Source organism: Lampetra fluviatilis, chromosome 20, assembly GCF_964198595.1.
Source record: "Lampetra fluviatilis chromosome 20, kcLamFluv1.1, whole genome shotgun sequence".
Classification (NCBI taxonomy): domain Eukaryota; kingdom Metazoa; phylum Chordata; class Hyperoartia; order Petromyzontiformes; family Petromyzontidae; genus Lampetra; species Lampetra fluviatilis.
In genome coordinates, this window is record NC_136294.1 from 5,534,345 (window position 1) to 5,558,699 (window position 24,355).

The window sequence follows — 24,355 nt, forward strand, 5'->3', positions numbered from 1 at the left end:
GGAGCGGGGTCACGCGGTGTAAGGCGGGGCTTATCGGGAGAGAGGCGGAGCTTATCGGGAGAGAGGCGGAGCTTAGCGCGGTGGAGGGAGGGGCCGTTGGCAAGAAGGGACGGAGCTAGAGTCGAGGAGGCGGGACCGGGGGCGAGAGGGCGGGGCTAACAGTGATAGCGGCGTGGCTTACCCCAAGAGGTCAAGAGCATGGGGGCGGGGTGTGGGAGGGGCAAGAGCAGAAAGGAAGTAGAAATACGTCACGTGAGAGGTGCTGTTAACCAATCGCATCCCGCGTCTCGCGTGATCGGATCCCGCGCGTGTCGTGATTTGTCGGATGAAACAAGCACGTGGAGTCCAGCGGACCAATCGCGAGGCGCCTTGCTGGGGTGGGGGGGGGGTCGGTTGAGTCGCGCTGCCATTGGATGCGCGCGACGCGGGCGCGTGGTTGGTTGTCCTAAGAATGAATTACTGGGGACGTAAAATTTATTTGAATGCGAATTTAGCGTTAATAAAACAATAGCTGCGTGTAATTCACGCAGTGAGGGAAAACTGTTAAGATTTCTGATATAATAAAATATCTCGCAAGTCACTGACCGTTGCTCGGAGACCCGACTACCAATGAGCGCGCGCCTCACTGCGGTGACGTCACGCCGCAACGTCACCGGTTAACTTTTCGCGGGAAATTAATATTATTATTGTTACTAACGTCGCTTCAATCTCCACCGTCGCAATTACGGTTGCAATTTAAATAAATCGCCTTCGGTAATCACCCCAATAATTTTAAGCGGCGCAGTTGATAGACGAGGCAAACGGAAGTCGACGTTGTTGGGTTTGTGCCAGCAATTGCGAAACATTTAAACAAGCATAACGGGGGTTGCGCCTCTCCCGTAGTAGTAGTCGAGGAGGAGGAGGCCCCGAATTGTTGATTTCGGCGCGGCGATGAGCACCTTTAACCTGCAAAGGTTTCGTTTCGAGGGACGGAGCCCTCCTCAGACGAGGCCCCGGGTTCCCGTGGACTCCGACGGGACTACGAAGCCATGCCGAGAGGCCGGTACGGTCGGTAACGGTGACACCGTCGGTCTGAACACTAAATCAAAACTGCTCTAGAGGATTCATATGCTTGGTTCTTTCGGTAAAGTCACGTAGAAGGGGAATAATGTAAATATAAAACAATACAAATTATCACGACGTTTCGACTGCAACACAAGCAATCATCATCAGGTGTGAAATCCACGGCAAGAAAATTTGAAAAAAGCTTTAAATCAAAATTTTGCTCTAGAGGAGTTGCACACCCCTAGCTGCCACTGCTATTCAGTGGCCTAAAATACAAATGTTTCGTTCCGGATGATCGCTGCAAAGTATGATCTGTGTTTTGATTTAGTGTGCTGATCTTAAAGGTGCATTGAAAAATATTGTTGTGGAGTGACTCATGCTGCCAGCTATGGCTGCAGAGTTTGGTGGTAGTACATGTTGTTTGTCGTTTATTGTGAAAATTCGGTCACAGTTCCTATGATCACTGTTTCATTGCTTTTATGGCTTTATTTTGGTGATTTCGAAAAGTTGTTTGGTTTGGCCATGTTTGTTTGTTGTAGTACGGAGTAAGACTGATGGCCTTAATCTAAGTTGTCTTGTGGGTGTTGTTGTTTGACTTGCATCCCACTGGGATTTTTGCACACAGCGTTGGTGTGTGGTGCTTTTTCTGCAATATTTTGCTGTCTTTTCTTGGATTTTCTGTTTGCACTTAGTCACATATTCACTTTAAGATGTTTTTTGTTCATGTTTTTTTGTTTGTTGTGGTTGCACCCGATTCAAGAGCCGAATGGCTCACAGGGCTATACCAAATACATGAATGAACTTGAACGAGGAGGGGGGCCACAATCGGCGTGGTTTGTTCATTACTCGGCGCGGCAGTCATTCCATCATCACGAGGCGCAAGTAACGGTGTCATCGCCATCGGGTAGCAGCATTATCCTTTGTCTGCTGCCGGATGAAGGCGTTTGCTCGCGTTCAAAACGAGTAAAACTCGTTCGCGTCGATTCGAGAACGCACGCACCGTCGTTGATTTCCCCGTCGAGAAGAGTCATTGGCACTGGGAGGAGACGCGGCGTTCTATTATGGGGTTTGATAGCCGGTGGTCGATCCTAGCAAGCGGAGGAGGAATGGCTGCCGAAGGAAGGAGGCAAGGGACATTGCCGCCGCGGATACGGAGGCATCCTATCGGGGCGCGCGTCCGGCGCTGGATGGATAGTGAGAGGCTTGGGGATGATTGCCTTCATCCAGCAGTGGATTAGATCACGTATAACTGTACTATTGACACGTAGACATCCACGTTGTTTATTTTTTTACACGTGTACGTAAAATAATACAGTGTCGTCGCTCCATCTTCGTGTGGGTTGTAATCCTTTTGGGAGCTCCTTTTCGCTGTTATTCCTTTTAGCAGTTTCGTTCATCGGCCGTCATGCTCTCGACCCATGGTTTGTGTTAAGTTTAATATGATATGCCCGATTGACGTGTTGTCGTCCATGTGCTGCTGTCGTGATTGTATTTGTGTGTTGAATAACGCTTGATAACTCACTACTCTAATTGTAAATGGTTAACCGCTCGCGAAGTATTCTCTTATTGTTACAAGTGAAGCACATTATCTCGACACTTGAATTGGTTAAACCATTTCGTTCTCTCTTTAGAGACAGTACAAATGAATGTACGGTCACAACATAGCCTGAGCGATTAAGTCGACTGCCATTACGGTATCTTGAGGGATGGCTGCTTGCGGGAGGCCTTCATCCGGTACAATAGAGAATCGATCATGCCCCCGATGGTGGTGGTAAGTGAAGGGAAAGCAATCGCTGCATGTCATTGATGCAATTGGTGTCTGGTCAGAGCCCCATAAGGTTCGTCAACTCCGCCACACGACTTAATATCCCTCTCCTCTCTCTATGCCATGAAGCCGAAGGCCCATTCCTGGAATTGTCCGGTCATAAGTTTGTGTTGTGTAAGTTTGTGTCCATATAAGCAACGACGACAGCGTTGCCTTTGGACGTTACTTTTAAAGCGCCGCCGACGTGGCATACAGTTCGGATTTACAAGGCGTATACTGTATATGCAGCCACAGCTCAAGGCGATGTGCAGTAACGTGGTCATATTCATGTGTGGGAGAGGCAGTCGGTTCAGAGGAGGCAGAAGTAAAAAAAAACAGGAAGGTCTTGAGCCTTGACATGGGCAGAACATTGACAGTACCTTTGGCGATGTTCGGTTGAATCAAGGTCGGCTGGTACCTTCGACCTAAAGCGATGTTTCGAATGGAGAGTACGTGTAGGAGAATGTGGGAGGATAGTTGGGGCAGGAGTGAGTACCCGTAGAGTGCCTTAAAACGGTGAGTGCGATCTTGAAATTGGTCCGGTATTAGATTGGGGAGCCTGGAGGTGACGGGGTGATGTTTTAGCTGTACAGTGAAGTGAGATTCATGCTATTACATAGTGCGTGGGTGTATTGTACTGCGTTGCTCTTAAACCACCGTCCTGCCCTTGCCCATGCCAAACGTTTCCTGGGCCGATGGTTCTCAGAATCACAATTTCCCCCCCCCCAAAAAAACAGCTTGGGATGATTGGGCAGAGTTGTGCTAACTTGCCACCTTTAATGGATTGAGTAAATGTATTATTCTTGATGTGCGTATTGCATCCAGTACAGAGACACGTGTGACATCAGGTTGCCGTGTCCCTGTTGTGTTATGTAACCCTACACTGGAGTAAGTAGAAAAGCCCAATTTTGTTAACAACGGAATAAAATTCTGTTCTGTCATAGTTAACTTCATCACATCGTGGGGCATCTGAACCAATTGTGTATGTTGTCTAATTATGCTTAATTCAATGCAATATTTACTTCCATACTATTTCGTACATTTCAAGCACTTGCTTTGACTTTAAAGGGACTGTGCTTGAAGTTGTATAATGTATGACATCTGTATGTATGCATTTGTGTTTGTAGTTTTCTTGATTGATCTAGATGAGAAGACATTGAGATACAAAGTGAGAGTGTTATGCAGGAGTAACTACGGTCAATAAGTGACAACAGAATAAACCCCAAAAAAGCATTTCATTGCAGTGTAGCATAGCCTGAAGTCCCGAGTTATGACTTAAGAACTCAATTAGAGTGTGGCCTTCCAACTTCAAGAGGTTGGTGGGATTGGATGGGATCGAGGGAGCTTGAGGTATGGAAATGCCTTTGGGCGGAGAATTTGAGAGGGAGAGATAGCATACCATCCTGAAACTAAAAGAAAAAATGGAAATTAGTTGAACGGTGGAGATTTCAAATATTGCTGGGAGAGGTAAAAACAATAAACCAAAATGTGAATATTTCATGAATTATATATTTGTTCCTTGCAGTGATCAGCGTACCCGACACACCAGAGTCGGAGCGAAAAGGCTGGAAACGTAAAACCTTAAAGAGCCCTCTGAAGGCGTTACATTCGAACTCCAACGGTGAGAAGAACAATCGGAGACCCCTGGCATCCCAGCTCTGCAAGCCCAAAAATACAGGCCAACACCACTCGGCCAAGGGAGTACATTACTCCGACTCTGACAGCGATGGAAAAGACGATGCCCCGGACACCACTGCCACAGCAAATTGCACGGCTCCCAAGCCCAACAGCGTGCGGTACAAGCTGCTAAAGATGAGGGAGATGTTCCCTCAACGCACCGACGACGAGTTGCTTGAGGTGGGCACGGTGGCGTGGAAATGGGGACTTTTATTTCTTAACGAAAAATGTTTTCTCCTCCAATTTTATTAAAGAAGTTATTATTTGACGATATCTTCTGGGGCCTATTTTCTGACAGGGTAGTGTAATCATGGGACCTCCTTTGCCAGTACTAAAATATACTAATAGGGTTTTTCCCCCTTTTTTCTGGCAACAAAACTGACACCTTTTGCAAGGAATCATGCTTACATTAACCACAATACTTGCAGTCAATTGCAAACAAAAAACAATACTCTGATAATTTATGCATTGTCTTTGAAACTGATTGGTCCACACCAGAGACAGCTTTCTTTGGAGCCTAGTCTCATATGGTGTTCGACCAGATGACGCCAAAAGGTGCGCCTTTTGGCGTCATCTGGTCGAACACCATATGAGACTAGGCTCCAAAGAAAGCTGTCTCTGGTGTGGACCAATCAGTTTCAAAGACAATGCATAAATTATCAGAGTATTGTTTTTTGTTTGCAATTGACTGCAAGTATTGTGGTTAATGTAAGCATGATTCCTTGCAAAAGGTGTCAGTTTTGTTGCCAGAAAAAAGGGGGAAAAACCCTATTAGTATAGGGTAGTGTAAGTCAAGTAAATTGTATTTATAATTAGTCTGGTACCTTTCTAGCATAAAGCTGCCATCGAAATGCACTTCTAGCTGTGATAATTGTGTGATGATTTGATGCTGATAGCATAATTGTGGATAAACAAAACAACTTTCTCAAAATAGATAATGTTGATCAAGTTTCTCTCACTGCCAATGAGCTTTTAATCTTGACGCAATTGCCTGAAATTGTGATATTAGATGTCCACAATTTGATCACCATCATCAGCCGTTTGCGACTGGCTGGAGTGTAGTAGCCCCAACGAGACACTACGAGGTGATCATATCCTGAGCACGAGGCCACGCTGAGCACAGCCCAAGAGATCATGATGTTTGACGTACACCTCAACACTGCGCGTCCACGTCAACTGTGGGCGACTTGATCCTCCCCGTTTATTTAAAAATTTCTGTCGTACATTTCAAGCACTTGCTTTTAGTTTAAAGGGACTGTGCTTGAAGTTGCAAAATGTATGACATCTATATGCATGCAATTGTGTTTGTAGTTTTCTTGATTGACCTAGATGAGAAGCCATTGAGATACAAAGTGAAAGTGTTATGTAGGAGTAATTAACGTAGTCGGAAAAATGTTTTTGTTTAAAGTTTTGCAGTGCATCGTGGTTCAATGCATCCTAATGCTTCGCAGGTGATCAAGGTTACAACTACACTGGATGGAGCCGTGGCATCTGCCCTCCTTATTTTCCCCCCGGATAAGGAGTCAAACCGCAAGCGTAAACCCAACTCCCAGGAGTCGACCTCAATGGACAGCCACACAAAGTTTTCACAGCCCTCCAGCAAGCGGATGAAGGTATCGCTTCTGCTTAAACCATTTTACACAGCCGCGCATTGCATGGTCTTGGTTATGGTTTTGAACTTTGTGGACAAGCTTTCAAAATAACCTTGGGGGTCTTTGCTTATTCGCATACATGTGATGCTCCTTTAGTTATTTTTACATTACAATAGTAAATAATATTTCTGAATTGTTGCACCTTGTGCACATAACTTGATTTGTGCTCTCTTCTCTGTGATATGCCCTTTGTAAAATGCAGAAGAGTGGTGATTCAGACTCGGGCAGAAAGGGTGCACAGTCCTTGAAGAACCGGAACCAGATGGTTAGTAGGTTGCAAGCCAAGTTCCCTGACCTGGACAAAGAGGTCAGTGATAGTAGATTGGCTTATGTTTTTTCACGTAACTTCATCGCATGGCAGCACTCACTCACTGCTACACAGTGTTTAAACAAAGCTTCATGTGAATTGTGTTTTTGTGTCGGTGTTGTCAGGAACTGCGGGAGGTGCTCCGCCAACATGGCTGGTCATATGAAAATGCCCTAATTTCTATTCAAGTGTTTGCTGGTGATGGGGAATCTGGTAATTGTCTTCACCCTGCTTCTCTTTATACACTGGGCAAAAGCTCCGAACGAATCTATTATTGCAACTGAATATGCTGCATCTAACGTGACCGGAAAAAGTATTTACGAAGTGGCTCTTACATTATTTACTTTCTACAGACTTTGACGATGAAGACATAGTTAAGAGGGAGATGAGAGTTGAGAAGAAAGAAGAGAAGTTTGAAGAGGCAGCAGTTGTCCATAAAGTGAAGCCCAATAGCGTAATGGCAGAGCGTGCTCGGCAGAAGCTGGCCATGTTTTCACGCAAGCCCATGTCCTCTGCCTCCTCCAAAAACTTCCTGTCGGGGCCAATCGTAAGGAATGTTTACGTAATTTTTTTCATTCTTTTTTTCTTTTGAGTCATCGGTCAATTTTTCGTGTTTCATGGTGTCCGTATCTCCCTTCGTTGCGTTTCTCTATGCAGCTACAGAACGGCACTGCCAAGAATGGCAGCCTCAGTAGAGGGGCAGCACCGGACAAGGCCAATTCCAAGTCGGTTAAAGGAGGCAGCCGGGCCAAGCAGCCCATCAAGGAGGCTTGCAAACCCAAAGCAAAGGCCTGCACCATTCGTAAAATGTCTTCCTCCGTGAGTTAACGCTTACACTCTTGCCTCGAGCATTGTGGTGTTTATTTTACCATCTCCTTGCCCCCCGTATGCTGTAGACACCTGTGGACCTGGGCAGTTGCTTTAGATATCACGGGATTGACGTTAAGCCATGGTCGATATCGATGCATTCCTTAAATTAACCTTATGGCGGTACCCCGGGGTACCATAGTACCACGGCTCTCGCATAATGTCTGTTGATGGTCGCGATGCGACAATCGACTCATCTCGACGAGCTGTATACGATGCACTGTTAAAAGTTGAAATTTTCAATAACGGATTTTTTAATGCTAATGTTTGGCGTTTCGACATCGCGGAGTAGCACTGATTTCGGATTGATTGGTACCCCAGTCGCGGAGTTAAGTACACCCCTGGAAAAAATAAAATATTTAATTGCCTCGGCCATTTTGCATTATTTCGTACTCCGGGGTACGGCCATAAGGATCACATTTTGAATGTAAGAATATACTTGTTTTATACTTCGGCTAATGGATTGAACAGAGCTATGCTAATAAGTCAAAAATGTAAACAATACAAATGAGATAAAAGATATATTCTTGAGTTGAATTGGAACCCAGAGTAATGAAATCACCTGAGGGGGGAGAGTGGGTTGAATAGTCGCATGCATTATGATCAGTTATTTGATATTAATATTTCTGTTGCCTAAAATGTATCTTCAGAAGTATGTTATTAAATCCTCCTGGGATCTTATGAGTTACTATAGTTTCGTAAAATTACAGTAAATACATGCGTGCCTCAGGGTGTGGAGTAAACATTGCATATATTGGTCATTTTAGATGAAAAAAATTGTAAAAAGCCTGTTCTTGAAAAACGATGTATTATTTAATTGAAAATAAGATGTAAAAATTGCTCAATGCTTAACACAATGTGATTTTAATTCCGCTGGCAGTGTACATCCTCGTGCAGTCTTTCGTGCCTAGACTACGAAGCTATTTTGGGCTTCACTAAGGATGATTCAGTCTCTTAAATCACTATCGGCAGTTTTAAACACAAGCACTTGGGGAAACAAAGTTGGCCAGATGTGGTGCTAACCACACATACCCCTCCTGCTATTGATTTGGCCTCAATAGGTGCTCAATAACAGCACATGTCCAGGCAGTCTTGTTTTCTATTTGAAGGCTCTTTGGTTTCTTTTTTCCGTGTACGACAACCCAGTCCGGATCGGAGGATGATGACGAAAAGCCAGTGACTATGGAGAGCGACACGGACTACGACGACGTGGGTGATGAGGACGCGGTTACCGATAACGACGACTGTGGTCTCAGCGTTGAGAAGAGGGCAAAGGTGCTGGAATTCTTCTGCGATGCGACCACTGAGGAGTTGATACTCGTGCAAGGCTGCTCGCACAAGAAAGCGGACCACATTGTGGAGCTGCGGCCCTTCACGAGCTGGGATGACCTGGTACGGCCAGTGGCATGCGCGAGTGTTTTTATTTGCTCTTTTGGCCGCCCTTGCACGTTAAGCGGCGATTCGAAAAAGTGTTTGTCTGCCAAAAACGCTTTTTAACCAGTGCTACGGAGGCAAGGGTTGTTGTATTGCTTAGCCCTTGTGAGAATCCCAATCCTTGCAAACTTTTGAGTTGGCCAGAAGGTGGCAGTATAGCAAGTGGGTTTGTTGACCTGTTGTGTGTGGACCTCGGAGTGTTCTTCATCTTTGTTTTTTTCTCCTTGTCCTCTGGTTTCCCTATACATTCATTGATCAATGCACTGCTTGATAAAGGCCTCTCTGCACCTCCGATTAGCAAAGTTGACTACGTACGGTGCGAAAAAAGTTCAACATATATAATGCCGGAAGGGGGGTTGTTTGACCATATGTCAGCATGCTGGTCAGTGGAGGTTTGTGAAGCAGACGGGATGGTGGGGGGATCACAGGATAATTTCGGACGTCAATTGCCTCAGCTATTAGTCATGCCCAGGAATTGACCTCAGGTAATTAGGTTCACAGCGCAATGAGCTAACTACTATAGCCCATACATAACATTCCATAAAATTAAATTAATAAAACTTTATATTTCAGGAGCACCCTAAAAAAGTCTTGTATATAGCTTTTCCGCTATATACATTATAATTGTTATTATTGTTAATTAATCTGCCCAAAATCTACACTCGCGCGATATTGACCGTCTGCAGTGACAGATCAGGGATGAGTAACGTGCATCCCTTGGACCCACAACTTTATTTCACATGACCTGTGGCCACACCAACCCTACCTCTTCTAAACGCCCCGCAAAAAGCATCTTAGCTGCACCAATTGGTTTACTAGAGGGGAATGTTTTCGACCTGACAGAATTGTGTTTATAATTTTAGCTTTGGTTGGTGCACGAGGCCCTTGCAGTGACAGAAGTGTGGTGCAGGAATGTGTGCTTTTGTGGTCTACCAAAAGTATTTTGAAAAGTCTTTAAGCTGCTGTCCGTAATGAAACGGTTCACCCCCTCCCCCTTGTTTTAGATGAGGAAGCTGACAACCAAGAAGGGGCTGTTGGAGCTGGTGTGGGAAACAAACACTGTGCTGAAGGAGCACGAGGTGGTGCTGCGTCTCATGGCGAGGTGCAGCGATGTGGCTGGTGGACTGGAGAGCTGCGTGAACCGCCTTCGCAGGAAGGAGTTGGCCGACGATGGCAAGCAGCATCGTATGCTGCGGCAGCCCCCCATCCTAAACCCCGCGTGAGTTGCCATTAGCAGTCACTCGGGCGCCTATCGTCGCCTGCTTTAATCAAGATGTATGGCTCACAGTCGTGTAACCTAACAAGGGGTGTAATGATGCCCCCTCCGTCCGTCATTGCCGAAATGATTCATCAATTGAATAATCATCAGTCATGCATAATTAATATGTTGTTGACTGGTTAAAATGTCTTGTAAGCAGCTTATTATCTGTAGTGCTGTGGGTGCATTTTATAATGTGTTTAAATTTGATTCCTCAAATTTATCATGCACCAGTGCATTAATGTGTGTTTTTGCAAAAAAGTAGCGATGCAATGAATTACATTTTTATTATTCTTTAGTTCTTTTCGGTTAAGTCACGTCTAAAAATAAAATAATAAATCAAAATAAAACAACACATTACGACGTTTCGATTGCAACACAAGCAATCATCATCATGTGTTGCAATCGAAACGTCGTAATGTGTTGTTTTATTTTGATTTATTATTTTATTTTTAGACATGACTTAACCGAAAAGAACCAAAAAATAATTCCTGCAGTCACGAAAGCTCCCAAATTAAGATTACATTTTTATTGTTGACGAATTATCAGGGGCTGAGGATAAATTCAAAGAAGATTTCCTTTTCATTTAGATTGTGGCTTTGCTGTTCTTGATTTATTCTCTGATGTTTTCAGATGCAAGATGAAGTCCTACCAGCTGGTTGGGTTAAACTGGCTGGCACTTCTTCATAAGCAAGATGTGAATGGAATTTTAGCTGATGAAATGGTAGTATTTTTTGTATATCTGAAAGCATATTGGTATAATGCTGTATCTTTTACCCCTGTAATTATGTCTAGACTTCCTATATTAGCTTATCTGTACTTTGCTTACATATATACTTTGCATAGAAATCTGGCTGGTTACAAAAACAACATTGACAAATCTTCTTGATTCTTTCGGTAAAGTCACGTAGAAGGGAAATAATAAAATAATGAAAATAAAACAATAAAATAATTCTCACGACGTTTCGGCCACAATGCAAGCAGCCATCCTCAGGTGAAGAACAGGTCTGTCGAAAAGATGTTTTATTTTTATTATTTTATTATTTCCCTTCTACATGACTTTTCCGAAAGAACCAAGAAGATTAATCCCTGCAGTCACGAAAGCTTTAAATCGAAATATTGCCAAAAACAACTTAAGTTCAATCTCCTTACTACTGTTGGAATGTTTGTGAAATGAGTTCAGATGTTGCTGTACCATTATTAACATATGCATGGTACCCTTTTGAAAACGCCAACAAGCAAATGCTGTCTGCTTTAAAGTGCTTTCAGTATGCGGTCTGTGTGGTTCTCGACAGGGTTTGGGTAAGACCGTGCAAGCCATCTCATTTCTGGCCCACCTGGTAGAGCGGGGCGAGAAAGATCCACATGTCATCGTTGTACCATCATCGACATTGGGTAACTTCCATTTTTCTTACTTTTTGGAGTTTTTGTTTTGGTTATTTGTATATAATTTTTTTATCGAAGTTGTCTTCGAATTGTGCTTTCTGCATCATGTTATGAGACGAAGACTCCATTCAGAATCTCACAACAGCCTACTGCATGAGCACAGACCACATATTTCACATTTTGGTAGCACTGCAGGTGGCATAACTTTAGCGGTTTCAATGTATTTTTGTTGCTAATAACGGTGAATTATGTGAACCATTTCAAATGAGCCTGTTATCAAATAAATATCTCTTAGCCATATAAATCATTCAGTCGTACTAAAGTTTTGCTGACTTGGATGATTTGACACAGTCAAACTGATGTATTTTAAGTATTTTAATTCTCAGAGCTGGAATTCTTACAAATGAAGTGGGAAAACCAAATTCAGCATAACTTTGTTGTGCATTCACTGGTGACCGGGGCTGAGTTTATCAACTCGCTACACCTAAGAACCCACGTTCACCACAGGCGGCTAAACCTTCAAGCCCAGGAACCCGTCGGTACCTACCCAGCCACTTGGGTAGAATGATGTCCCGAATTTTTATTTGCAGCAAAGTGCTTTTGTGCATTTTGCCATGCGATATCTTGCATGATGTTTGTTGGGTAATGATTTCCATTGCGTCAATCTGTCTGGTGTTTGTGGTTATAAATTGCACACAGCTCTTGTCTCTATAGTTGTCATCATGGCGACCATTTATTTCACTTGTTTTCAACAGATTCACCCAATGTATTTTAACAATAATCTGTTCCACATATGTATGCAATTGTTAGACAGTGTATTGATATCATTCATTTGCTGCTTTGTATGCATTGCTACATGTTTACATAACATCCATCTTCTTACCTGCTCTCGCGGTTTTCATTGACCTTTGCCATTTACGATAGACATGTCAGCAATAATTATTTTATTGAGCGTAACATTAACACACGTGTACATATATTTGAGCAATTTGTATTGTTGAGTGAGAAAAATGTGTTTTTTGTCTTTAGACAACTGGACAAGAGAGCTAGAGAAGTGGTGTCCTGATCTGAAGGTGTTGCTTTACTCCGGTAATGACACATTGCAGTCGCAGGGCTGTTTACCATTCTGAAGTGTATTTGAGAAGTCCGATATTGAGAAAGTGGTTGAAACATCACTGCTTATTTGACCTGTAAAATGTAATGGAGGCATCGGGCCATTTTCACCAATCATCGGACAAGAGTGAGATTTCACCAACACGTGTCATTTATGGTTATTGGATGAGCATCCTGCAACCACAGCCTTGCATTAGGTCGTCGGCAATGTGATATCGGTGCGTGTCATTAATCATAATCTTATCTTATATATTAAGGCCTCCAAAGTCTTGAGATGGGGAAAAAAACGGCTAGCTTTTGCATGCCACCTAAAAAAAGTTGAAGTTACAGTGAAGGAACTTGTTTTAATGCTCTAGTGACATCACTTTATTTACGTTTTACATTGTTTAGGAGTGATGTTGAAGTCATGTCATGGAGTGCTAGACTCTTTCTCACTCACGAAGCGTCAAACTCAGTGGATAATGATGGGACCCACAACCTCAGTTTATTTCCGTAAAATAAGAGTCATTGCTTTTTTGGGTTATCTTTCATCGGGTGAAGCGATGCTTAGTGGTTACGCGTTGCTCTATAAATCCCAACGACCTGAGTTTATGACTAACACCAGGGACGAATGATATCCGAGATGGGCCTCCTTGGCCACCTCTCCACTTCGCCAACCCACTCTGGACAGTGTGATGAGTCAAGTCAAGCAACTCCCATGTCTGGCATGGCATGGATAATCTTTGATCCAGCAGTAAATTGGCAGGGGACTGTTTATTTTTTACTATTTTAGTCCTAGAATGCAGAAATAATTGTGCTATATTATTTTTACTCCTTCAAACGATGAGTGACAAAGTTGAATTTTTTTTTTATTGAATAATCTGTAGGGTCCCAGGAGGAGAGGCGACAACTCCGCACAGATATCCTCCACAAGCAGGTCGACTTCAACGTCATTGTCAGCACGTGAGTCGCCACCACGTGACAACAGTGGACTGGCTGCCGCCCCAGAAGAACCGCAGTTCGTTGTTGTGATGACTTGTTTTGTCGTTTGTACTTTTTGTTTTCGTTCCATGTCTTAATTTGTGTATTCACTGCTGATTTTGCTTGGTAGGGTTTTCATTTGCTTATTATGTGTGTGTGTTTTGGGATTGTTTTAGCGCCATACGTAGCTAACCGCCTATATGGAATTTGGTTCTTATATATAATTAATGAACAGCGTTGTGGGATGCTTTTAGCATCAATGACGTTATGTAAAATAAAAGTATTATTGTTGTCTCACCGTGGTGGTCCTGGCAAGAATTTCATTTGTTTTTTAACCGTTTATCTTCACGTGTTTTCAGAAAAATATACCTATACTTATTGTGTTTTTATCATGCCACAATTAGACTGTTGATGTGAATATTTTGCTGCTTTGTCTACATTCTTATAAGTTTAAATAACCTCATTATTTAAAAGTTCTGCAAGCTTGAAGTAAACGTGCTATAGCGAATTTTATTGAACTTTTGGCATTTGCTGGGTTTCCAATCTTGTATTTAGGGTCACTGGTTAAGTGTCAAGTTGAAATAAGTTACATGTGACATTCCATCCAAAGGCAGAAACGTATAATTAGGAGCAAACTTGTAAAAGCAGTGCATAATTAACTGCACGACGCCAGTACCGAAGTGACTTGAATAAAAAAAAATTCGTATTGGAGTCGGACGACTCATTTGAAATAAGTTTTGATTTAAATACGCAGAGTTCTTTCTCCTCAATGGAAACCCAGTGACAATCTTTATTGCTGCTGATGCGTTCATAATGCAACCTGCTTTGTCGTTTGATACACAGGTACCAGGCTACCATCACCAATTTGGACGACCGGAGCCTGTTCCGCCGGTTGCGCATAAACTGTGCCGTGTTTGATGAGGGCCACATGCTCAAGAACATGGCCTCTCAGCGCTACCAGCACCTCATGACCATCAACGTGAGTGCAGCACGTGAGAGAATGTCAATGTGTCGTCATCTTCCTTCGCTCTCGGTGGCAAAAGCCCTTTATGTTTGTTAAATGAACCTGTTATTATTTTTAGAAGAAAAAAAATAATCACCTAAAGCGGCAACTCTAAGCCTTTTTTTTTACATGGTCACTCTCTATTAAACTTTCTTAAGTAAACTATTAAAAAGAATTGTGCGGTTTAAACCCATGTTTGGAAACCTTCCAACAAGTATGGAAACTACTTATAAATCCTGACAGCAAAAGCTAATATTTGAACAGTGTCTCACGCGTACGAGTGGAAGAAGTTAACATGTTTCTGAAAAGAGTCCCGTGTGGCATAGTAGTTGTGCTTGCCTTACATAGGTGATGATTTTATCCCGGGTGTCTTAATCCCGAAGCACATTGTCTGTTGCGGACACCCTTCATTGCTGCTCTTCCCACAGGCACGAAGGCGACTGTTGCTGACGGGTACTCCGGTGCAGAACAATCTCCTGGAACTCATGTCTCTACTCAACTTTGTGATGCCGCGCATGTTTAGCAACAGCACGCAAGAGATCCGGCGAATGTTTGCCTCGTCCAAAGTACGAGAACTCTTTAAGTCTGGCTACCCTGCCACATTCGCAGCAAGCACTCGCATTTTTCTTCCGGTTGTGAATGTGTCGTTGTTGTTGCCGGAACACCGCCCGTGCATCCTCGTGTGTGCGCCACAGAAACAGGGCCAACAGCAGAGCAAGTTCCAAAGGGAGAGAATCCATCAGGCGAAGCAGATCATGAAACCGTTCATCCTCCGCCGACTCAAAATAGACGTGCGTACAATTATGGCTGTCAACCGCGCGCGCACATTACCGCCGTTATAATTTGTATTTGGTGTTTCGTGTTGATGCTCTTGGCTTAAGAAATTTCCATTCTTAATTGGGACAAAGCATGTCATTGTTTTTCCCTTCAACAGATGCCACCATAGTGACCAATACACAGGATTATAATACGATAATACTTGAGAAAAGTTAATTATTTGACAAAAAATTCACAAAAATATGTATTTACTTAGGCATTGCAGGTTCACTTCCACAATACAATGTGACAAGTATCAATGATGACATTGCTTGATTTGCCTAACTTCTTGGTTACATTGGTGTTAAAAAACATGTGGCAGAAAATTACAAAATAATATTGTTCCTTGACCCTAACCCCATTATGGTGAAGGGCAGAGAGAGGATTGGGCAACACAGGCATCCACAGCATGGGGAGTTGGGCTCAGGATCTGGTGCTGTTCCTGGGTCAGACCTGTGCTGGTGCGAGGCCCAGTTTCTTTTGGTCATGGACATAAGGCGTTATATACATCAAGTCCCCGCTAATCGAGGGGTTACTTTCCTGAAAATTGCTGCGTATATCCAATTTGCGTTAAGCGGGAGTCCTTTTCCCATATGGAGTGTAATGGTAATGGTGGGGGTGCTGTTCCGGCCTGTAATTAGTTTTTATTTGACGGTAAACTGTTTTACATGTTTCTTTTTAAATGTGTTTGTGTGTGTATATATAGTATTTCTATAAATACACCATGTGTGACGGTCATATATTTAAGAGAGAGATATGGCGAGTGAAAAAAAAAATTAGGAAGTGAGATGACGCTACCTACTCAAAGATGTTGGAACAAAGAGCGAGGAAGAGGAAGGCCCGCCGTGTATCACAGCGAGCATCGCTAGCAGCTACCGGCATCACCGAACAACGCTGCTGAACACCCACGCTGCTCAGAAAAGTAGTCTGTCGCGCGCCAGACTCGCGTTTTAGCGGGTGCGGTGCACGTTAAGTGGAAAACGTCCCTCGAAAGAAAAACCACATTGGAGCAGAAACGCCTCGTGTGAACGTGCGTTTATAAAATGCAGATTTACTGTGTGCACCCCTTATCCTCTGTCGCAGCTGAGCCCGAGCCAGCATGTGGCGCTCACGTTTCGAGTTGTTTTTCCCACTGGCTATTTGCCATCCTGAGCCGTGGATCAAACCATGATATGCGCTCGCCTGACAAGACATCTGAATGTGGCTCGGGGATAATTAGGGACAGGGGTGGTGGGGCCATTGACTGCATTAATTCTGTGTGATGGCATTGAGTACACCGTGAGGACGTGGCGTCACCACCGTGACGCCTACATTCGTCTCGACTTACTGCGTGTGACAGCGGCAGTGGAAAAACCACTTTGGCACCTCCATGAGCCACACCGGGCTTGGCTTTGCCACGGCCCCAGTGCAGATCAGGTGTGCGGTGGAAAAGAGGTAACGGCGTCCGACGGTCTCACGCATGCGAGGACAGGTGCTGCAACATCTGCCGAGGAAGTCTGAACGAATGGAGATGTGCCCGATGTCGGAACGCCAGGCTCCGCTGTACACACAGCTTGTGCAGAGCTTTAAAAAATCCAGTGACGGAGGTAGGCATTCACTTCTTTTCCTGCATGCACATGATGTTTTTGCCCACGTGCATTTCTCGTTCTTGCACAAGATAATGAATGGAAGTTGTACATTGTTAGCTGTTCCAAATTCGTCACAATTTCATAATTGTGTCGGTAATCAGGAAGCATGGCCTTATTCAAAATGGGCCACATGATATATCCCGATAGATAGTCCTTGGATGTTGGAGCGGAGATTGTGTGGAGGGAAGTCGAGTTAGATGAGAGGTAAGAGGTAGGCAGGGGCAAGCCAGGCAGGATTTTGATTACGGTGAATGCAAATTTGAAGTTCCACAACCTGATTTGGAGCTAGCGAAGGGGTCACAATATTGGGGTGATGTCTCATTTATGAGCAAGGAACAGCAGAAAAGTTTGGATGAGGGATTTGAGGAAGAGGTCGCAGAGTGAGAGTCCCCTCAAGGTGAGATGAAGGCATGGATGAGGGTCTGAGTGGCAGCGGTGATGTGCCAATTGAGATAGATGGCATGTGTGGGAACTGAACATGAGCTCAGCATCAATGACTACCCAATGTTTTTGCACAATCTTCGCCAGTATAATGTCAGTTTAGGAGGTATACAGTCAAACCCGAAGTCTTTACGGAGTGGCATTTTGTGATGGGGCAATACTTCAGTTTTGGCAACAATTAGCATGAACACTTTTCCCACTAATCCAAGATGAGACTGGTGTCAAGGCAGGATGTAAAGTGTGGATGGTGAGGCTTGGTTCATCGACCCAATGGCGATGTGGAGCCAAGTGTCTTCGGACATAGAAGCGATGCTTGGCATAATTGTTTTTTTTTTGTCAAATGAGAGATTGTTTGGGGGGAGCCATGAATGGAGCCTTGTGGGACACCTTAGCTCGGGGGTTTATGAGAGGAAAGTCGTCCTTGTGAAGAGACTTAGGAGTGATTTGGAAAGTAAGAGGCGTTCCTCAACTATGCAACCAGCCTACAGATGGGATAACGGTCTTTGCATGTGTGCGTCCCTGAGCTAATTTCTTGGCCATGCATAACATCAGTGGCAAGTGGTATCAGAACCTGTTCTGGGCCTCTTTTAGGCTGACTCGGCCTTGTACGAGTACCCGGTTCGAGGTGGAACATCCGCAGCGGGGAAGCAAATGCATTTGAGCACATTGCACTCCCTAGTGTGCTATTTCATTCTTAATAGGTACTTGCTAACAGCGCTTGTCCAAACAAGTGGGTGGGGGTATGTGTGTGTGTATATATATATTTGTAATCCACATACACTATGTATACACTATATATATGAATTCATGTACTGTGTCACTGCCTTTCTGCCCATCAGTTAAGAGGACAGAGCTGCGCAACATCATGATGCAGCTGAGGAAGATGGCTAATCACCCGCTGATGCACCGTCACATGTATACAGACGATAAAATTCGGCAGATGTCCCAGCTCATCCTCAAGGTGCTACCTTTAACGTGGGCTACATCATGTGCAATTGTTTTTTGCGAGCATTGAATGATAGTCACGGTGGCAGGAGCCTAGCTGAGTGTTTCCTGGAGGCTGCAAATGACTTAAAAAATAAAGGGGTCTGTCATCTAAATACATATGTAGCCATATATATATGACCATGACCATCGAATATGGGAAGGAGGCATATTGTCTATTTAATTTGTTTCTTTCGTATGAGTTGTGGAGTAGTAGCGGAGTTGTCTTCTGAAGTTTAAAATCCAGGTGTTAGAGGTAATTTTTAATTATACATCAAACCACATGCTTGGGAAGTTGATCACACTCGGGATTTTGTGAATCCTTCAACGAAATATTATGACAGTAGTAAATGCATCTCCCGTGTGTGGTTTAGTGATGTTTTGTATTAATGCTATAATTCACAAGTAAGCGCTGCATATTATAGCCACATGGTTGCATTGGTGATTATTCATGTTTATTTATTTATTTCCCCCCAATTTTATCTCAGCTGTGCTAATGATGTCGTCTACTGAAATTACGAATTCATTCGGATATCTCGTAGAGCAGTGCAACCGTACACGTTAAAAGAACGGCCTACCGGAGTGGATCTGAAAGAATGACTTACAAGACCCCTTCAGATGTTCTGTGGTCAGCACAAAAAGGGGGGGGGGGGGTCGGGGCACTGTTGTACCTGCCCTGCTTAGCTTTGTTGCTCATTTCATGACAAAGTCAAAATGCTGTTTTTAATTCCCAGAGCGGAGATTTTGCTGAATTTAGGCACAGACCCAAATTAAACACGAGTTGTTTTTTGTGCAATCGTTGGTGACCCACGTTTAATTGCTAGACAGCTGCCTGAATTTGTAACTGGTTTTGTTTGAACTTTTCACAGGAGCCGACCCACTACGATGCAGACCCGGCGCTGGTGCAGGAGGACATGGAGGTTCTCAACGACCTGGAGCTCCACCGTCTGTGCCTCCAGTACCCCTCGCTGGCTTCTCACAGCCTGCCGTGTTCTGTCGTATTCGGCTCCGGCAAACTGCAGTTTCTCTCAACGCTATTGCCTGCCCTCAAGAGCAATGTGAGAGCGCGCGCGTGCTGAGCGCACATCACGCACTCTGCCCTGGGTCACAGGCTGTCGGTGCTGAAAAGTTGATGCTGCTCTGTCTTTGCATCAACCCACTGGGTGCCACAGTGTTTTTGACAATTGCTCATTGGATGGGAAAATGCTGTTGTCCCCCTCTACTATGTACAGAGGCTACTTGAAATGTATTTGAGGTAGCTCTGTGGTGTCTGCTTCTGTGGGCCATTCTCTAAACACGAAGGTTTACACTCCCGTGCGAGAGATCCGTATGGACACTTAGTCTCCTACTGTGACACATACCACAATCGGGATAAAATTGTGGGTGGATTAATATGTACATTTCTCATTGACAACTGTTCTGTGGTCTGATCAGCATGCATAAGCCACTCGTGTGTATTGTTTTTTGTCTCGTTTGCTCTTGTGTGGATAGGGTGATCGCGTGGTGATGTTCAGCCAATTCACCATGATTTTAGACATCCTGGTACAGTTCCTGGATTATCACGGTTACTCTTACGTGCGTATGGATGGCAGCACTCAAGTGTCAGAGCGGTGAGAAAATTACGCTAAACTTTTTAGATGCTTCGCATGAGTAGTTCCAATTTAGGGGTGGAACGAAATAATTGGTTTCTCGTACACAATCGATGCTTGTATCTTGAACTTACGAATAAATATGCATTGCTGAATCAATGCATCATTCCAAACAGTAGTTTACATTTTTCTTTTTATACTTTTCAACCCAAGTTGAAACTATTAATGTGTCTCTTCTCTCCATCTGTCTGACTGTAACCAGAGGGATACGATAACTAACAAATGATCCCATATGCATTAAACTTATTATTAGATAAAACAGGACATATTGACAAATGGTTGACCCTTCTCCCCAACGGAGCGGCTATTTGAGTCCCGTTATATTTCTGCCTCGTCACGTACCGCTTCATGTGTACCTGGCAATAGCGCTACCGGCATTTTTGGTCATTGAATGACCGTTAAGGACAAACACCTGTTGGACAGCGTTTATAGAATCCATACATGGTAGTTTTCCCACTTTGCTTTTGTTATCACCGTGCGCGCCCATTTTCTCTTACAATTTTTGGTCGTGGTTGTGTGTGCGTGCGTATGCGCTGCGAAGCATTGGGATCATCGACCGCTTCAATGAGGAGCCCGAGATTTTTGTGTTCCTGCTGTCAACGCGTGCTGGTGGCCTTGGCCTCAACCTGACGTCTGCCAACACCGTGATCTTGCACGACCCCGACATGAATCCCTACAATGACCAGCAGGCCGAGGATCGCTGCCACCGCGTGGGACAGACACGGTAGTTTGCGCTCACGCACGTGCTTGCCGGAAACTCGCGTTGCATGTGGTGTGTGCATCTCATTGGCGGTTGATGTTGAGCAAACATGCCAGGTGCTTTCCTTGCTGGGTTGTTACAACATGTTACATTTATAGTTGGCAACAAAGCTGAAAATTTCGGTTTTTGCATTCCATTACCATCGTTTATTGGCCGATGTGCGTATGTATGTTGATCTTCTTTCGGACCATACGTAGCCAACCATGTTAATTTGAGTAAAAAAAACCGATCTTTCATTCAGGCTGTTAATAGTGCATTACTACTTTGGTCTCAGCCTAATATTTTATGGAAAATTTCAGGCTCGTTACTCCCTATTATTACAGTTTCTAAAAGGTCAAACGTCTACCCGTGTAATGTCTTGTACATCCCAACCAGGTATTATCCGATTACTTGGATTAGGCGCTGTAAAAACACAATTTAAATGCAAACAAACAGTGATAAATTACCTGAAAAAGTACTGGAGGTGGGGTGAGTCAGTGAGTTGGCTGGGTTAACCTTTGAAGATTGTATTTAGTTCCTTTTAAATTCTAGTGTTGACATCATTGCACGTGGGGAATGTCTTTGGACTGTCAACAACATTGAACCTTTGCTGATAAGGGGACTGTGAGGCTAGGTCACAGTTGAGAAGCGTTGAACATTGCGCCACTGATTAGAATGCGTCAACGGAAGCTGATGTGCACACGTGTGGCAGCCCGGTGCAGGTGATCCGGCTGATCAGCGCCGGCACGGTGGAGGAGGCCATCGTGCAATCGTCGAAGCACAAATTGCAACTGCAGCAGGATATAACGGTCACCAACAACAGTAAGTTTAATTTCGATTTAAAGCTTTCGTGACTGCAGGGATTCATCTTCTTGGTTCTTTCGGTAAAGTCACGTAGAAGGGAAATAATAAAATAATAAAAATAAAACATAATAAAATAATTCTCACGACGTTTCGGCCACAACGCAAGCAGCCGTCCTCAGGTCTGTCGGGGGTCTTCACCTGAGGACGGCTGCTTGCGTTGTGGCCGAAACGTCGTGAGAATGATTTTATTATGTTTTATTTTTATTATTTCCCTTCTACGTGACTTTACCGAGAGAACCAAGAAGAACAGTAAGTTTGTGAAAGTTGCAGCGGACAGCGCACTTAGTGGTTACCTTTTGAGGCCATGGGTTCACATCCGGTTGGCTGCATGTGATTTAAACCGGATTCTCAATTGTGGCGCGTTTATGGTCTCAGTTTCATCGCAAATGACTGCTCAAAAAATAAACCACCATAAATTCATTTGCTTCTTAATTTGGCAAACATTTTAATCTCAGATTTAAAAAAATTTAAATTATTTTTTTACTCAAATGATGAATATCGATACAGCTGGGTGTTTGGAAAACTGCATTGACCCCTAAGTGTGAATGATGCTCTGAATAGATTTCAGAAATAGATCTGTGACATCACCTTTTGTGTGTGGCTTGCTGGCGCAGGCGGGTTACACTGCTCTGCTTAAGTTCTAATGGACGTATGTCTCATCAGGTGATGTTGATAGCATGTGAATTACAATGGGGGGGGAGGGTGAATACAGAAAGTATTTTTTATGGTGAATACATCGTGAATGTGTGGCATCAAAACAATACATTGATGTCTAGTGTGCCTTCCATTATTAGTGTTGATGAAGTGTTAAAAGAAGACTGTTTCGTGACTGCAGGAATTACTCTTTGGTTCTTTCGGTAAAGTCACGTATAAAGATAAAATAATAAATTAAATACTAGCATACGACGTTTCGATTGCAACACAAGCAATCATCAGGTATAAATGAAATAGAAACACAAATCTAGTATACTTAGAAATGTAATGTAATACAACAGAGAGTCGGATAACATAACAATCAACACCATACCTGGTTGATTACGTTCTTCCTGAGAATTCTAAATTTGAGAGAGAGATAAAACACAGAACCAGAGACATATAGACAGACACATAAGCAGACAGATATCACAGAGATACAGCTATTTGAGGACTTGCAATGACACTGCCATGCTCATTATTTTGTTTACGGGATAAAGAGAAAGAATGCAGCATATCTTCTTGGTTTTTTCGGTAAAGTCACGTAGAAGGGAAGTAATAAAATAATAAAAATAAAACATAAAACAATTCTCACGACGTTTCGGCCACAACGCAAGCAGCCGTCTTCAGGTAAAGAATGAGAACCTGTCAACCTGGGACGGCTGCTTGCGTTGTGGCCGAAACGTCGTGAGAATTGTTTTATTTTGTTTTATTTTTATTATTTTATTACTTCCCTTATACGTGACTTTACCGAAAAAACCAAGAAGATGAATTCCTGCAGTCACGAAAGCTTTAAATCGAAATGCAGCATATCATGGGTCAATAGCCACACATACCATGACTTCATCCCATAGTCAATATCGAGGTGCATTTGGCAAAGACAACAAGATTGCCTAAAAATCTCAACATGTGGCTCGAATTTATGAGTTCATGTTGCTTTAAATTGCTTGGCATCGAGGGCTGTGGTGGGAAACTGAGAGCAGTGCAGCAAGATGAATAGTTGTACTGTACTCCTTTATCTATGCTTCACATTTTCATTAACTTGTGCTGACCAGTATGATGACGTTTGACAAAATAACCCCCACCAACCACAACGTATCGAGGGGCCCCCATCCAGAAGTATATTTACTGAGGGTTGTACATGTTAAAGTGCTTTTATAGCATAAACTTTAAACCAAAAGCACTTGCCGCTGAGTCTTTTAATGTACACACCATTCGTATGTGTTACCAGTTTATTTAAAGTGATGTGTATATTACTCATGCCCTGATGTTTGTTTTTTCCCTTGTTCTTTTTTTAACTTCTTGCCTTGAACCCTTGGGGGAAAAAACAGAGAGCAGAGAGAATGAACTATCAGCAGAGCTTACCTCCCTGCTAAAGCAAATGCTGGGCCAATGAAGAGATTAACTACGAAGCTTTTCTTCCGATGGGAGTCGAAACAAAGTCTTCAATGAAATGTCTGGTATCTAAGTGCACATGGGTGTCTTGTGTGTGTGTGTGCGCCAGTCCATATGTGTCTTATACATACAATTTTTACAGATTAATTATCGTATTTTTCTGGATAAAAGTGCCAGAACTGTGGGCCAAGACCAAAACCCGTGCGAGTTTTGTCTGTCAGTAGACATCAGTTGCTTCATTATGTGCTTGTAATTGGTCCATTGCTCCATGTACTCCAACGGCTTATATTTGTACTCCAGCATTGCCTTGTGTCCCTGTAGTAGTGGCATTAAAGTGGGGTTGATGCCCCGTTTCCTGTGATATGTGGAATTAATGACAGTAGTTGCCTGTAAATACTTGGAGGGCCTGAGTAAACCAAACAAAAAACACTGCTTATTGATGTCGAACTTTATTGTGTTGTCCTAATTGTTACCTTGATAATTGAGTCCTTGCCTTTTTTCTTCATTGTAAGTTCTTTATATATTTAGTCTACATTTAATAAAGCTGAACCGACAAAAGCTTTTGTATTTGCATTTTCTTTCTCCTTTCGAACAAGTGAATGGGCACACACATACATGAAAAGCACAACTGCTGAAACTTT

At 43.4% G+C, this 24,355-nt stretch overlaps 1 protein-coding gene across 2 annotated transcripts; it reads left to right on the forward strand.

The window, feature by feature from the left end:
• Positions 1–405: 405 nt before the first annotated feature.
• On the forward strand, positions 406–24,272 carry SMARCAD1 (SNF2 related chromatin remodeling ATPase with DExD box 1). 2 transcript variants are annotated; one of them, XM_078865476.1, is made up of 23 exons: positions 406–1,042; positions 4,374–4,705; positions 5,977–6,138; positions 6,380–6,484; positions 6,610–6,697; positions 6,838–7,031; positions 7,142–7,303; positions 8,498–8,743; positions 9,790–10,004; positions 10,677–10,767; positions 11,339–11,438; positions 12,459–12,518; positions 13,409–13,484; positions 14,346–14,481; positions 14,934–15,071; positions 15,201–15,296; positions 16,793–16,907; positions 18,230–18,351; positions 19,244–19,432; positions 19,866–19,984; positions 20,565–20,747; positions 21,475–21,584; positions 23,651–24,272. In XM_078865476.1, exons 1-23 carry the CDS (start codon positions 931–933, stop codon positions 23,713–23,715), a joined length of 3,216 nt encoding a protein of 1,071 aa, XP_078721602.1. In that variant the 5' UTR covers positions 406–930; the 3' UTR covers positions 23,716–24,272. The 2 variants fall into 2 exon arrangements, with proteins under 2 accessions (XP_078721602.1, XP_078721603.1); XM_078865477.1 differs by lacking the exon at positions 406–1,042 and adding an exon at positions 2,192–2,465.
• Positions 24,273–24,355: the final 83 nt, after the last annotated feature.

Coding starts and splice junctions, on each gene's coding strand:
- SMARCAD1 (XM_078865476.1), top strand. CDS start 931: ATGAGCACCTTTAACCTGCAAAGGTTTCGTTTCGAGGGACGGAGCCCT. Junction 8,744..9,789: donor TCACGAGCTGGGATGACCTG/GTACGGCCAGTG, acceptor CCCTTGTTTTAG/ATGAGGAAGCTGACAACCAA. Junction 19,433..19,865: donor TGCCTGCCCTCAAGAGCAAT/GTGAGAGCGCGC, acceptor TTGTGTGGATAG/GGTGATCGCGTGGTGATGTT.